Source organism: Lissotriton vulgaris, chromosome 7 (genome assembly GCF_964263255.1).
Source record: "Lissotriton vulgaris chromosome 7, aLisVul1.2, whole genome shotgun sequence".
In the NCBI taxonomy this organism is placed as follows: Eukaryota; Metazoa; Chordata; class Amphibia; order Caudata; family Salamandridae; genus Lissotriton; species Lissotriton vulgaris.
In genome coordinates, this window is record NC_141695.1 from 219136408 (window position 1) to 219152504 (window position 16097).

Here is a 16097-nt window from a genome sequence, read left to right on the forward strand (position 1 = left end):
TCCCCATTTCACGCTGGAGTTCCGCGACGTCTTCCACCAGCGATTTCGTGATCACCTCCATACTCTTGACCTTTTCCGACATTTTGTGGAGGTCTGCTCGAAGTAGGGTGACGTCCGTGGAGATTCCGCCGACAGTTGTTTGCAGTTGTGCCAATGCAGCCATGACGTCGTCCAGCGTGGCCTTTTTTCCCCCAGGGGAGTCGGCCGTCTTACCGGTCTGTTCCTTTCCTGCCGGGGATCCGGTGGGCTTATCGGAGGTAAAGCGATCTATACGAGTCTGTGTGACGCCGCCCTTAGGGCCTTTCCCCGCCATGCCGCCGAGTGTTGTGCTCCTCGTGCCCCTACGCGCCAGGATGTGAGGATCGGTGCAGGCCCCCAGACCAGTCCGATTCAGCAACGAACAGGTCGGGCGTGCTTCTTCGGGGCGCGAGGTGCTCCGTTAGTCGCCAAGTGCGTGGCGACCGTCAGGTCACAAGATGGCGGGTACTCACTCCGTTGTCGATGCCCAGGCTCTCGGCACGTTAGGTGATGACCTTCGAGGCTGTCAGGATTCCAGCGGTCCCTTCCATGGGCACTGCTTCCTTGATTCGCCTGAGCCGCCGTCTCCGACCTCCCGAGGTGCAGTCGATTTGTTGAGGCCACCGCCGCACGGGCACTTCCGGTCCAAGTTCTCCGGTCAGGATGCACTTCCGGCGGGGTGAAAAGCCAGGGAAGGTCCCGGCTCTGGAGGTGTTGGCAGGCCGGCCGGAGGCTTCGACGTATCTTTGGCTACGGACGTCGGATTTTCTCGCTGCTTGTCGCTGCTCACTCCGCCCGGTCCTGGGATCCGGCGCCTACCTTTGGGGCTTGAAGTTGTAACGGATTTTGTGTCGGATCGACGAAGAGGCCGCTTCAGCCGCGGAGCTCGTCTCTTATGCTGCCGCCATGATCGGCTGCTAGCCACGCCCCCCCTTCTCTATACATTTAGTGATTCTTGCATCATAGTGATTTTAGTGAGATATATTACGGCGAATTACCTAGAGGACGGTCATTGCCATCCCAGCGATAAAGTTACAAAAGAGTTGAATTAAATTAATTGTATTAACATCATGGAGGGTCGCTTGCTACTTCAATAAACGATCATAATACAAGTATGGAGAGGTTTTGGCTTAACGGCTAAGGCGGTCTACCTTGAATCTGGGGAACTGGGTTCGAGTCTCGGCAATGACGCGGAACATCCTGTGATTCTGGGCAAATCACTTAATCTCCCCGTGCCTAACAAAAATGAATGTGTCCTCCTGTAATGCAACTGGTGCTATGTAAAGCGCTCTGCTACCCGATTTGGGCCAAGTTTGCGCTATATAAAACTCTGTAAAAAAAAAAAAAAGTGTTATACCATGTTTGATTGAGTGGTGTTATCGAGGACGTAAAGCACTTCTAACAGATGTCATTTAATGCATGTCAGTTGCCGCCTTCCGGGGCAACCCACAATACCAGCCCCATCATGCATGCATCCCAAAAACAGGCTCATTTGCTCTTGATACATATACATGCGTTCGGCAGTAGGAGCGCGGACCCTGAAAAGAGAGGGGCCTAGTGGAAACAGCTCTGACTGCACACCCTTGGGATGGCCACGCCTTTGGGTATGGTGGAGAGGGCTGAAGCCTGCCCTGCGGCAGAGTCATCCTTAATCAACTTGACGTTGACTCTAGGGAGTAAATATGTGCATGTGATGTGATGGTTCCTCCCGAAATACAAATTATGTGTATGTCTACAATATTAAACAGATATTCAAAAATAAGCATTGAGAAGGCACAGATTCCACATGCACCATTAGTTTATGATGAAAAACTCCTTCTGTGTACCGGGCTGCCAGTACGGTACGATAGAACTCACAGCAAGTGTTTTTACAGCAGAAAATAGATAAAAAAAACTCCACAAACCTGGTAATATAAAAAAGACCTCTGTTATCTGGCAAAAGAAGTTATCAAATTATACTTGTTCCAAGTTCAGCAGAATCACCGGTCAGAATATAAAAAATATTGGGTTTAGAGGCCACTATCACACATTTTAATCCGCGAGATTTGTATTTCTTCCATTGTTATCGCTTTAAGGGTCGAGCGTGAATAGATGACTTTTTGAGAATATGCTTTTTTGTGTAGATTTTTTTCTGGTATTGAAGGACGGCTACTGTACTCCAGCGCACTCAGGTGTTTTAATTTTTCCGCATCTATGTTACTCATACTAAGGGCGAGAGCTGCCCACCTCAAGGATTAAAATTATTGTGACAATAATAGTTTGTAAAGATTATGTGCTAATCAGATACGCAGAGACAAGAGAGAGAAAAGCAGATGTGAAAAAAAATCATGTAAGTTTCACATTTGAAGTGGAAAACCAGAAAAAGACAAGGTTCCTACCTCATTAATTTGCTTCATTCTGCGCTCTTCCAAGTCCATCTTTGCTCGCAGGAAGTTGGCGTGTTCTGTACCATCCCCTGGCATCTCGAAGTAAACATCCACCCCATCTGTTGGCCGTGGCGTTGGCGTGACTGTGAGGACACAAATTTACAAGCAGGTCACCAACCACCTTTATAGCAGGACAGACGTCAGAATTCAGGCAGGTGGCAGCTCCATTCCTAATGGCAATGGTTCAAACATTGGTCCCTGGCCTTCTGTGCACCCCACACTATAACCTTTCTTTGATACCTCACCACGCCCTGAGGAGTTCTTTGATTGAACCCATCATCATGTCTGGAGAGATGGAACAAAGGTCTTGGTCTACAGTCACATTTAGAGTCAGAAAATGTGCATAATTCAAGTAAAAGGCCAGTATAAGTGCCACTACGAAACTAAAATACAGTGGAACTGGTGGATGGAGACCTTTCCTTATAAGAAGATCATCCGTGTCTCGTGTCTGCTCACCCCCAGCCGGATACAGCTCACCCAGGCTTCTATTTGTGCCTTTAAGAGTGCAGAATCTCACACTGATCCTGGGACCTCACCATTTTAACTGCAATCTGATGATCATTGTGTGCTCAAGACTGACAAGTTAGGATATTTCATGTAATCAAATCAAATCCTGTAAACGCTTTAAAGGCCTTTTTCAACTTTTCAGACAGGAATAAAGAGAAGCAATCCATCCAGCATCAATTGCAAAGCACCTGCCGCTTACGTGAGATGCCGGACGAATGACTGGAATTATATGGCCAGATGAGGCATAATTAGGAAAGCCCAGAGCTGCTCATCATTTTCTACCAGGAGGATGCCATTGGAGGACGACTGTCTCATCTTCATCACAGACCCATGACGGGGATGAAAACGGTCTTGATTGTGCGTGATGGTTTCGAGAAGTTTTAGGACCTGTACAGTTGAAAACGGGCTATTACCAGAAGCACTAATGGAAAGTGATGCATCAGACATGCAATTCAATGGCTCGGGCTCTTTAAATGGGCTAGTAGGTGTCCAAGTCATTGGCAAGATGTTATCAAAGGTTTCCGCTTCAGCTGATGTACCAGACCTGTTTTTAGGGAGTCATTCATTTAAAGCCACAAGTCAGAGTACATTTCAAATGAAATGGAACACCGTCTCAAAAAGGAGAATCTATTAGGAAAATAAATTTTGCCTGCTACACTGTTGGGCTTGGTTATTATGTATCTAACAGGAACCCGTACAAACCTACCCGCCTCCTGCGCTCATTGGGTGCAGGCTTGCTCTCGATCCCTAGGATCAACAGGGCAAGAATGGGCGGGAGATCTTTCCGCTCCTTGGCGGCACGTAGATGGAACACTCGCCGACTCAGGCTACGTGTGGAGCCCTCGGAGGCGGTGTTCCGGAGGGAGCTAAAAACCTTTTTGTTTCCCAAGCCTTCATTTCTCGACGCAGGGCTTTTCCTGTCCGCCCGGGTGCTGCTCAGTCCACTGATAGCGCGGGGACACACTGGCAAGTATAACCAGGCGCTTTAGAAACTCAGAAATAATAATAATAATAATAATAATAATAATAATAATAATAATAATAATAATAATCTACAGCTTCAAATTTTGTCCAGAGAAGTTTGCGGAGCGAAAGTAAATACGCAACCTGACACGCTCAGAACATAGCCAATCTGAAACACATTTTTAATTAATAACACCACACCAGATACCCATTCATCCGTTCTGTTACACTATCTTGCACCTTGGAAATTGCATGTCCTGTTCAGCACCCTGCAGTCTGCAATATGTAAATGTGTGTCTTCTCTCACCATTTCCACTTCTATGGGCTTTCTTCCGCTATAATTGCAAGCTCTCTCTTTCTACCCTTCTTATTTCACATGTTGCTCCTAGAAACTAAACTTCTCTGGTACAAGTTGCACGTATTAACTAAATAAAGACGAAAATGACAAAGTCCCATATTATCCTGTCTCTCATGAAGAGACCATCAAAAGAATGGACCTGAGACTGGGAAGGAGATTGAGGTCAACCCTAGGATCCTGAGATTATTATGGGATCAGGGAGCTTCATTGCTAGCCTGGAGAGCTGCGGGCTGATCAGGAGGTGGAAGTATCCTCCATTCATAACCCTTCCGACCCCGGCCGACACCTGCAGCAGAAAAGTATTTCAGGGTTAAGGGTAGCCAGGTTCACTCTTTAGTCCTCAGACTTCTGCCTCAGGCTTATGAAGCTGGAGTAACCCACAAAAATCGATCTCTTGCCTCCCTAATATTGGCATAGTGTGTCCACACCAACTATGAATGATCAGCCCCACACCACTCGCAAGGGTGATCGATCAAAGGCTTCCCGCCCTTTTGTCAAACACCTTCCACCGTACAGGTGGGTCAATAAAACTAGAAGAAGGGAAAATGAACATATGGACATAAGAACAGAAGGAATCTGGGACCGGGCCTGAGCAGACTGCGCGATGGTGTGGTGCCCCTATTTAGGCCTATTTTGAGCACAACAGCGGTTTGTCAATTCCACAGTAATTACAACATGTTGTATGTCACCTGCCAGTGCTGGTGTGTGCTTCTTGCTGTACAGAATTGAGATGGAGAATTTTCTGACAGAAAACATTATTTTCATATACCTGGAGTGTTGCTGTAATCTCCCTGTACGACCCCTCTTAGGCCTCAGAATTTTTTCCACAGGCCTAGAGTGACCCACGCCCTAAGCAACCCCGCCCCCGCCCCACAAGCGACATCAGCTACGCCCCTTGTCCCTCCCCCACCTCCAAGTGGTATAATTCAAAGACAAAAAAATGACTCAAGATAGTGGGATGAAGAGATCACCACAAAAAGAATAAATAAAACACTCTGCCAAGAGAAAACAAATACTTTTTAAATGAAAGACGTCAATTTGTCGTGAAAGCAATAGTTCTCAGTGCTCCTAGAATTACACAGTGAAATAAAACGTGCAGTTAAAGTGTGTTTACAAAAAACAAAGGTAAAAAAAGCACAAGATCCCACTATCTTGAGCCCTTTATTCTAATTTTAATTATATCACGTGCAGCATTGTTGTGTTTATAGATTTAAGGCCCACACTTCAATGTAACTGAATGGGCAGCTCTTGTTGTATGTACATCTCCTTAGACCAAAGCAATGCAGAGGCCTCCATTCTTTCCCAGAGTAGCCTCCCACCTCCCCTCAGAAAGCAGCATTGCCCTCCTTCCCACAATAACCTCACATGGATCTCTCTGACTGCTTAGAACCCCCAGCAGTCTCACATCCCTCAGGGTGGATCTCTTTATTCTGCAGAGTTCAGCAGCCCCATCTCTCAGATCCCCCATTCCTCTACAGGGCTCCCTCAGAACCCAACACCCTCAGAATCCCCATCATAGTAACCTCTCTTACTGAGCCTTGCTCCCCTCTGGTCCTAGAACACTCCGAATGATCTCTCATCGCACAGACCAAGCACTGCGTAGAACCCTCCCCACACAGGTGACCCAGAATCACTCCGCCTGGTTACCTAAAGACAGCAGAAAAGCACAGCTAGACTGTTTGGAAAGGCTTTCATGCCCCAGCTTGGCACAACCAGACACCCGGCTACCCTCAAAAGGGGCAATGACTTCACTCATGCCTAGAGTGACTGCCGTCACATCACTCAGCACAGCTTCCGTCAGATCGCTGCACTAACCACTATCACCCACAGTGGCAGACCTCCCCTCAAGCAGAAAGACCCCGCTCCCCTCCCTCTGCCCAGCTCACCTTTGACCTCTTCCTCCGTGGTCTGTGTGGTGGTTGTGATGGTGGTCTGAGTGACTCCGTATTCGTAGGATTCGGGCTCCACAAAGTAGTCATCCACCACACCCAGGAATTCGTCGGTGTCGTCCGCGAAGTCGGCCACGTTGTCCTCCTGCCGCTCCAGCTTGACACCTTCCTCCTCTTCTTCATCATCATCATCGTCATCTTCATCATCGACCTCGTCCTCCTCAATGACCTCCATTGATCCCCCAGTTATGGAAACAGGGTTGTCCACCACCTGCTCCCTAGAGACAATGTAAACAATAGAGACCACATTACAACCTGCTCCAATGCAAACCAGGATTCAAACAAAAGGTCAAGGAATGACTGTAGAAGGTCAGTGGACTCCAGGTGACAAACTCTTAAAGGGAGGCCAAGGGCTGGGTGTGCAGGGAAACTACAGCTCCATCTTAACATGCCAAGAACAGGTCAGTGTGCCAGATGACCCGACCACCTTTCACAGGGGGACAGATACTGCTCAAATCCACCCCCCCTTTTGTATAAAGGTGCTGGTGGTCTCAACCAGCTGACAGAGGAGTCAATGAGTGGGGAATACAGGTTGTTTTTGCCCAAGGTCATAACATGTGTCAAAGTGGCAATGGGATTGAGTACTCAATAGCTTTTCATGATTGCACAAGGAGAGGACAGGGATGCTTTGCACCTGGCAGTTTAATTTTAATGAGGGATATGAAAATTCTTCTGATGGTAAAGTATAGTGCATTGAGTTAAGATACTCCGTAAGTACGAGTTGCATGCATTGCACAGAGAAGGATGCTATAAAGTGCCATGTCTGAGCAGAGCACACTACACCTCCACGCGACAGATGAGTGGGAATACGATTACGTTTTAAAACTACTTCTCCTATAGATCTCTCTTCAGATTGCGATCTTTATGCTTAAGACAGGCCATGGAAAGAGGCAATCAACTATCTTATGTACCCAATTTCTTAATGTACAGTCACAAAATGGAGGAAACAAAGACCAACAGTTGAACGCCATAGCATTTAGGGATTTGTTTATAAAACATAAGGCTGGAGAAACAACTAAAGCCCTCTCGAGGCCAGACCCAAAAAAGAACTAAGGTGACACTTCAACGACACAGCAAAATAAAAAGAATAATTTCCTTTGGAAGTAAAATCTCTGCCAGGACGTTGAGTTTGTTATTTACGGTTGTGTTTTTGGGTTCTTTGTCTAGAACCACCTTCTAGGGTACGCCTTGATGACCCGAGTTCAGTAACCTTGGAGAGTCAAAGTGACCAGCGGGAGTAACTTGGTTATCGAATCAGAGGGCGCTACTATCATACGCAGCTCTGGACTGGCAAATCACAGTACTCACAGAGGATACTGCCCAGAAAACACAAACTACTGGTCCACAGCGCGGTGGCCTGATACTTTGGAACCTCCTCCAACACCCGAGCCCAAAGTGCCATCTGGTTGGATTCCAAAATGTCATTCAAAAACCAAACCAGGAGCCTAGCAGGACAGTGTTTTGGGATCTTAACACTTCAAACAAAAAATCTTGCATACCTGCCATAGGCAGCCAGAAAAAACAGTGGTTAAGTCTCTCATCACGTCTAGACTGAACTATTGCAACATGTTATGACTAGGAGTCTCGGAGGCATGTATAATGCGGCTCTAGCGGGTACAGAACATGGCAGCACGCCTACTTCTGAATTTGCCAAGATGCTCTTCCTCAGCTCCTGCCTTAGCTACACTCCACTGGCTCCCACTGAAAGACAGTCTCCTTTACAGCTGTCTGCTACTGCCACAGAATTCTCAATGGCAAAGGTCCTAGGTACCTGCATCCTATCATCTCAGCCTAGTCCCCTAAGAGAGCAGCCTTATGCCTCGCTAGCTCTTATCACTGGAATAAAGAAAGCGCACATCAGAAGATGCTCGTGCAGCTTTCTAACTGCAGAACTGTGGAATTCACTACCTCCTTCACTCAGGAGAAGTCAGATCTCTTTCTGTAAAAAATTGAAAACACGTCTCTTTAGATACATAGAGCTTGGCACTCCAGTTCTTCAAGCAGGTTTTTCAAATCAATGGGGCGCAAGGAGCATACAACTCTCAGTGTAGCAACTCCGTGCCTTCAGAGCAGTGGCTCCCACAGGCGTACATCACACGGTTCAGGTGTGACACAGGAGATGCTTGGCTGCAGTGCCCCCACCTCAGCATTAGTTACTCTCTTGGAGCATCACAGACGGCCATCCAAATGGTCCTTTGGTGTAGCCGAAGGGACTCCCTTAATTGAAGGGTGCACCGAGCTTCCAGGACAGCTCTATCAGAAGCTCAGGATCGCCTTTACCGTAATGCAGGTGTCAATAAAAGGCATTGGAAGCTTTCGTCTCACTCACCAGAAGCTCAGTGACATAGTTGATGATATTCACCCAGAGGACTAAACACAGGACCTCAATTACGAGGCCCCTAGCGGCATTTTTGCATCACTGGAGCGTCTCTTTTTCGACGCTCCGGTGGCGCAATATGCCGCAGCATATTTACAAGCCCGCACAAAGCCACTTTCCTCATATTTACAAGGTCATGAAAAGCCAGGCAATCATAAACCTGGGAATGAATCCGATTTTAACGCCACCCCAGGGGTGGCTTAAGGCAGGCGCAATGAGGAGTAATATCATTATTTCTCCTCGTTTTTTTCTCCTTCGATGTATGCTGCATTTTGCAGCCCACATCGAAGCAGGAAATCGCCACTATTGATTGATTATGTGCAGAAAGATGTCCCTTCCTGCACAAAATCAATCATCCGCAGCGCAGGTACCTTTGCATCATGGAGCAACGGCGCCTGTGTTGGTGCTAGGCAGCTTTTTAACCCCGGCACATGGGTGAGTGTAAATACTGTACATTCCTGCACTTTTAGAATGATGCAGCGTGGCAATGAGAACATTGATTGCAGCACCGTGGTGCACCCTTCTATTGGAAACGAGGTCCACAGACTGTAGCACTTTGCATGCTGTCCTCATGGCTGATGATCAACCCTCACAGTTTTCTGTCTGCTGGTGATCACTTACATACTCCCAATAATCTGTGTGCACTGCAGCCACTCATGACTGACAGGCCAACAGTTGTGTGCACTGCAGCCACTCACGACTGGCTATCCAACAGCTGTGTGCACTGCAGCCACTCACGACTGGCGGGCCAACAGCTGCGCGCACTGCAGCCACTCACGACTGGCGGGCCAACAGCTGTGTGCACTGCAGCCACTCACGACTGGCGGGCCAACAGTTGTGTGCATTGCAGCCACTCACGACTGGCGGGCCAACAACGGTGTGCACTGCAGACACTCACGACTGGCGGGCCAACAACTGTGTGCACTGCAGCCACTCACGACTGGCAGGCCAACAGCTGTGCGCACTGCAGGCACTCACGACTGGCAGGCCAACAGTTGTGTGCACTGCAGCCACTCATGACTGACTGGCCAACAGTTGTGTGCAATACAGCCAGTCACGACTGCATGCCAATAGTTGTATTCATTGCAGCCACTCACGACTGGCAGGCCAACAGCTGTGCGCACTGCAGGCACTCACGACTGACAGGCCAACAGTTGTGCACACTGCAGCCACTCAGGGTTGACATGCCAATAGTTGTGTGCATTGCAGACACGAAGGACTGACAGGCCAAGAGTTGTGTGCATTGCAGCCACTCACGTGTGACAGCCAACTGTTATGTTTATTGACAGCACAGAGTGTAAATAAAAGGATTCCATTTCTAGTGAACCTTAAAAGAAACTAAGATACGCACAAGTGTTGGCACCACAGAGCTTTTTCCTTCAGGCAGGTGCCTTCTAATGTTGTACATAGTTACTCAGCAGACTAAAATCCTACAGCCATCAGTTACATTCAGCAACCTAAGTGGAAATATACTAGTTACAACTTTATTTTTCACAACTGAAGAAATACGCATAAATACCAGCAAGAGGGGGAAAAAGCTATGCAGATAGACCTAGACGGAAATATATATATTAAACAAATGACAACCAGGAACCTGATTTATAATTAAGGCACTATTTATGTTGATACATAATCAGGCCTTTGCAGAAGCTATAAATTACCAGCCGCTCCTTCGGCGGATGGAAGATCTTGTCCCTTGTGAATCGATGTTCAGAAGTGTTCAGAACTTGGATCTTGGTAACAACCTACCCAAGGGAGGCTTTCCTGGCAGAGCTTCTTAGGTTCTCTTGGGTCCGTATTAAGGACGCTTGCCATGGGATACCAGGTTGATAATGGCTACCGGGTGATTAAACACATCGCCCTAGTCTTGGAGGGCTCCATGGCCTTCCTCTGAAGGGTAAATGTTACAAGGTATGTTGATATTTAATTCTGTTTACGTACCTTGACTATAGAGTGACAGACAACACAAGGCTTTAATAGCAATACTTGATCAGACTTCCTCCAGAAATGCATGTATGCAAGAGCCATCCATGCCCGAACTGCACATTCAAACCGAGCCCTTGATGATGCCCCAACACACACAAAAGAAATGAACGTAAAGATGGTGGTGGTTCTACCAAAAGTAAGACGTGGGAGCCAAAATGGTAGTTTCTCTACAATTCAAAGGCATTGTAGCCAGTCATTTATGCAGAACATTCCACTTATGAATCGAAGAAACAGTCAGGGGGGACAACCGTCAGGTTCTGACAACAGTCGATTTTGTGAAACGAGTTGTGTGATTCGAGGTGCACAGACCATAAGGCCTGCAAACCTAGCTAGAGGATGGATTTGGAGGCGAAGCAGCTGCAAATGACAGCCTAAGGAAGGCAAATGGATTGAGCAGGAAGGCAGGCTGCAGCAGCAATCAAAGCAAGGTACATTAATGAGGTGGGTCCCCTCCGCCAACATTTAGATATTGTCGGTCACTTGCCGCCACACAGAGGGGGTAGGAGACAAGTGTGCCGGGAAACATACATTACAATGCAGGCATTACAACGCAATACCTTTACAATACAGTTTTTACAATGCAACTTCCATTACAACGCATGCCATTACAACGCATAAACCTCACTGACCAACACCTTCCCTTAGATAAGCACCCGGCGGGGTTAGAATAGTAATTTTCCTTCTAATGGCTTGTTGTAATGGCATGCATTGTAATAGAAGTTGCATTGTAAAAACCATGTTGTAAAGGTATGCGTTGTAATAGTTTTACGTTGTAACTTCATACATCCAATTGTACCAGTTTCCTAAACTTCACCCACACAAAACAATTGTGGGGGGGATTGCAGGGTGCTCTCTGACTAAAGATAAGTTAAGTGATTGAAAGGAGTGAGGTACATGGTGACATGGCAAGACCTCTATAGAAAACTGTAACTGGTTACTATGTAAAAAAAAAAAAGTACGTTCCAGGGCTCTTCTCAGTAGGCCACTTCAGACTGCACCACCTATTGACGAGTCAGCACTGGCAATGACGGCACAAACACAACTACTAACCATTGCATTCCTACAAGTGTGATGATTCAGACTATTCAAGGCCACATAAAGCTATAATAATAGTATGAGCGGCAGGTGTTATTCATTTTAATGTACATTAACTTATTAAACACTGTTGTTGTGCTCATCTAAAAAGTTGACAGACAGCTCCACCATGTGGTGGACTGTCACTAGAGCAGGGGCAAACAATTAAGTGCTGGTGCTGAGCACTGAAAACCACAGGCTCAAATTAAGCACTGCTTCTAAGTCACATGGGTATTGGGAAGAAGCAGTCCACTCTGGAAAAAAACGAGGAATCTTGAGCACAGATTAAATCAGTCAACAAAAACGTGGCCAGTTAAGCGATAGGCCCACTTGGTAGCAGTTGTTTATATATGTTATTAGAAGAGTTCAGAGGAAATCACAAATAAGGTGGGGAAGCTAGCGAAGGGCCCCATATTGGTGCATTGGCCCTAAAGTTAAGGGGTGGGACGCAGAACAAAGCAGTGTCAGCCAAAACGTTAAAGGTTCACAAGCCAATGAGATGAACAGTGTGTGCTGACGTAATAGCCTAAAACAAAACAAAAGTGATAGAATCCATGGTAGAACTTAAATGATGATGAACTCACTCAAGGTACAAACTAAAACTATATCTGAACAGATGAATCCAACCAAAAATGTTAGCTGAAATGGGAAGAGCTCAAAAATGTCCACAAGAATTAACATCAATATATTGAGATTTAGAAATATAAAGAAGAGGGGGAGATAACATGCTGCTGGGGGCACCTTTGGTGCAAAGAGCTCTGGAAGTCCTAAGACTTGACACAGTAGTACCTATCTTAGAAGAAGTGGCTGGAGAGAAGAGGTTGAATTTCCACTTTCAGGATGATAGTAAACAGTTATTTGGACATACAGCTTGATGTGGCCCAGCTTCTTGAAGGTGAAATAGTTTAACTTGGAGATTTAAGTTGTGCTTTCCCACTACATATGAGGCCCTAAGTCTTTATTTAGATAAATCCCAAGTGTTGTAAAAAAAAATGGGCATCATTATTATTATTACAGTTTAGTGGTACTCCATTCACTAGCCTCGTAAGGATGATGGGCTGAGTTGACCTTGCTTGGATACAAACTTGTAAACTGCCCATCACTATATATGTCAGCAGTGAACGTTTAACTCAGCACCATTTTGCCTACTATATGGTGGGGCCACATACCAGGCAGACTGGACAAGATAGCAGACAAGCCCTGCATAAACAGTGCCGACAAAGGCAGCCACCAAATATTTCCTGGCCAACCTAAAAGATTTATGAGGTCAGGATTACTTACACGTCTTATATCTAGATGCACTTAGACAAAACCTGCTGCAACTGACAAGATATAAATGGAAGCCACTGGTGCACCCCACTAGACAGCGACAAAGACTACTACAGAGAAAACCAGAGAAAGGGTCAGGACTGTTAAGGAGGCAGTGAGGAAAAAAGAGGGATAAACAACCCTGTGGAATAGCATAAGAAAGGATTACTGGACCCCCGGGGATGGGAAGTCATCTGATCCCCTAGGATCATCCTCAGAGGCCTAGAAACCTGCATGACTAGACAACTAGGCTTTAGAGGTTAGTAGAGGAACATCAAGAGCAGTTATTAATTTGTAAAAAAAAAAAAAAGTGCCGGGGCTCTGGTCAGAAGGCAGCTTGCACCAGCTCATATCTCCTGTTAGCGCTGCCCAAAATAGAACCAACTACTAACCATGAAAGTGGGTAGAGGATGTGGCGTAATGGCCAGAGCCACGACTTTGGTGCTGGGGGACCAGGTTCGAGTCTTAAATCGACTCAGCATACTGTGATTATGAGCAAATCACGTAATATTCCCATGCCTACTATAAATGAATATGTCCTTAACTGGTACTCATGAAAAGTGCTTGTGTTGATGGTGAAGTGCCAGCACTGAGCACCGGAAACCACCGGCTGAAATTAAGCACTGATCAAGTGCTGTTTGTAGCATGAACCTCTCACAAATTATACAGAGGGAGGCAGGGATATCTCCGGGTGGTGGCAGAGCAGTGACGAGTTGGCACACCAGAGATAAAAAACATGCTGACATTCATAAATACAACATGCAGAGGCCAGCTAACCATCATGAGACAGGACCAGCGATTAGAGCCCACAAAGACTCCAGAAGACTAGAAAAAGTAGACTACACAAGAGCATAATATTCATAGTAGGAGAGAGTACAGGAGGGGAAGGGCGTGATGGGCAGAGAAGCTAGGATCCAATAATCAAGAAAGACAGCGCATGAAAAAATAAATGCAAGATGTCCCATAGCCCACAAAAAAACGGACTGTAATAAAACATTAGTTGGGGAGACAAGCACAAAGTGGAAAGTAGGAGCCATGGAAGATTAAGGGGCGTCGTGCAGCTGTGCAATGAGAAGTGAAACAATGATACTGATGGAGCCAAATAATCAGGGCCCAAGACTGGTTTGGGCAATTCATTGATAACACGGAAGTGCAGTTCTGATAGGAAGAAACCAAAAAGAAAGCGGTTCACAATATGAAAGAAGCATTTTCAATGCAATAGGTCTCGCATGTGCAAGAGTTTGAGATATTGGCATTGTAAATAACAATAAATTTTATTTGTGTGTTTTGAAAACCTGAAAGCTGTGCGTAAATAAGACTTTGTACTTGTAGTCCTTACTTACGACAAGCAAGTCTGGGAGTAAACGAGGCGCAGTTACTGCCAGGCTCGTAACGAATGACTATAATTAGAAAAGTGTGTGTTTACGACCGCTTGCAAGTTTTTAAAACACATACATAAAAGGCATTGTCATTTTCAATGTCAATAGCTCAAACTCTCACAAATGGGAGACCTATTACATTGCAAATGCTTGTTCTTCTTTGGATATATTTTGTAATACTGGCGATCTTTCCTGACAGGCTTACATCAGCGACACCTTCCCTGCGACTGCACTTACTGTTGTCCATAACTTTCAGACTCCTGGGTGGCTTACGGGTGGCGGGGGGGGGGGTCTGTGGAGAGAGGCCTTGGCCAGGAAGGTTTGTAAGCCTTGCCCCAAACCCATCGGCTTTCCCCCTCTGGTTGTCCATCTCAACCAGAACTACTGATCCCTGGAAGAGACCAGGGAAGGAGGGGGGACAGTGGGGGGGGGGGGGAGGGGGAGGGGAATGAGTGACATTTCACCCCCAGATCGAACCCAAAAGAGGAGCTCCATGTTCCTGCAAAAAAGACCTGTGCCGCAATGCAGAAGCATTCCGAGAGTCTAACTTAAAAGCGCCCTGAGGTGGACTTCAGATGCACGCAACGCTATAAATATTGAAACATATGAAAGAAAAAGAGGTTGTGCAGTTGAGCAAAAAACTACGAGAACAGGGTCACGGGGCGTTCACATCGGGGCCACAGATGTTTATGGAATAGAATATTCCGGAACCCTCAAAATCCCAGGATGTCTTTGAAGGAGGGAAGCGGACGGGGCGCCCTGGAACCCGGGGCCGCCGGATATGAGCAGGGGCAGACGGAACGGAAGAGGGGACTTTGAGGCGACGGTGGTTTTATAAGGCGCCTGGTGCCGCTTCAAGGGGCCTCGGAATGCTCGGTATAAGAGAAAAGGAGTCATGAGCAGCCCTGGACCCACAGCCAGTCCGACAGGCAGAACGGTACTGTGTCTGGACACCCCTCCCCCAAACCAAGTGAACAACAAAATCCGCACTGCCCCCTTAATTCGGCCCTCATCTGACAGATAAGTGAACCCCGAACCAGTCTGTGCAGCACCCGACTCCAGAACCCGTCGCAAAATTTCTGTTACCTATTATTTTTCAAAACCCTCCTCGTTCTGTTGAAGACGCCGTAGCCGCTATGGGGAATAACAAGCATGTAAAGTCCAGGATAACGTAACACCGTTGTCTAGGCGCAAATTAAATCTGCAATATTTTTCGTACTACTGTAATTGAGCAGTTGGCTGTGAATTTGGTTGGTGTTCCATAGGTGGCGTTCTCACGCTTGTTTTGGCTTGACGGCGCACTTGCCAGCTTCTCGCTCTATTGCTCCTCCCCCTTCTATCGCTTTCTGTGACCGCCTCTTATTCCATTAGCCGTGCGGGAAGGCGAGTTACGAACAACCGCCTAGCATCAATCCCTGAGGTGGAGCCACAGTGGTACGGACCGCATCAAAAAGCAGGTAAGAGAGCCTTGCTGACCATCTTGGGTGCATAGGTCAAGTCAGCTTAAGGCCTACCGGGCGTACAGCCACCAAAGGACAAAGGAGACTGCAGCTCTTGAGCCGCGGAGAAACCCCTGCCTGTACCGGTTTACATTGTTGTTCTGCCGGCCCAGCCGGGGCCCACAGAGACCAGAGGAGCCATAGCACACGCATCTTGGGCATCATTCTACCGGGACCAGCGCTGCAGGGCTGGTAGGAGGGAAGACAGAGAGGGCGGAATGTGGGCTTAAACGCCGGAGGGAGGGTAAGCGAA

General features: G+C 46.9%; 1 protein-coding gene across 2 annotated transcripts in view; it reads right to left on the reverse strand.

The window, feature by feature from the left end:
- The window catches only part of APLP1 (amyloid beta precursor like protein 1), a 244753-nt gene that overhangs the window by 63460 nt on the left and 165196 nt on the right, over nt 1-16097 (reverse strand). For both annotated transcript variants that reach the window (XM_086929990.1, XM_086929991.1), the window contains exons 6-7: nt 6159-6439; nt 2397-2527 (exon numbers count right to left, since the gene is read on the reverse strand). In XM_086929990.1, the coding sequence (XP_086786116.1) occupies nt 2397-2527; nt 6159-6439 (412 nt within the window). The remainder of the gene's footprint in view (nt 1-2396; nt 2528-6158; nt 6440-16097) is intronic.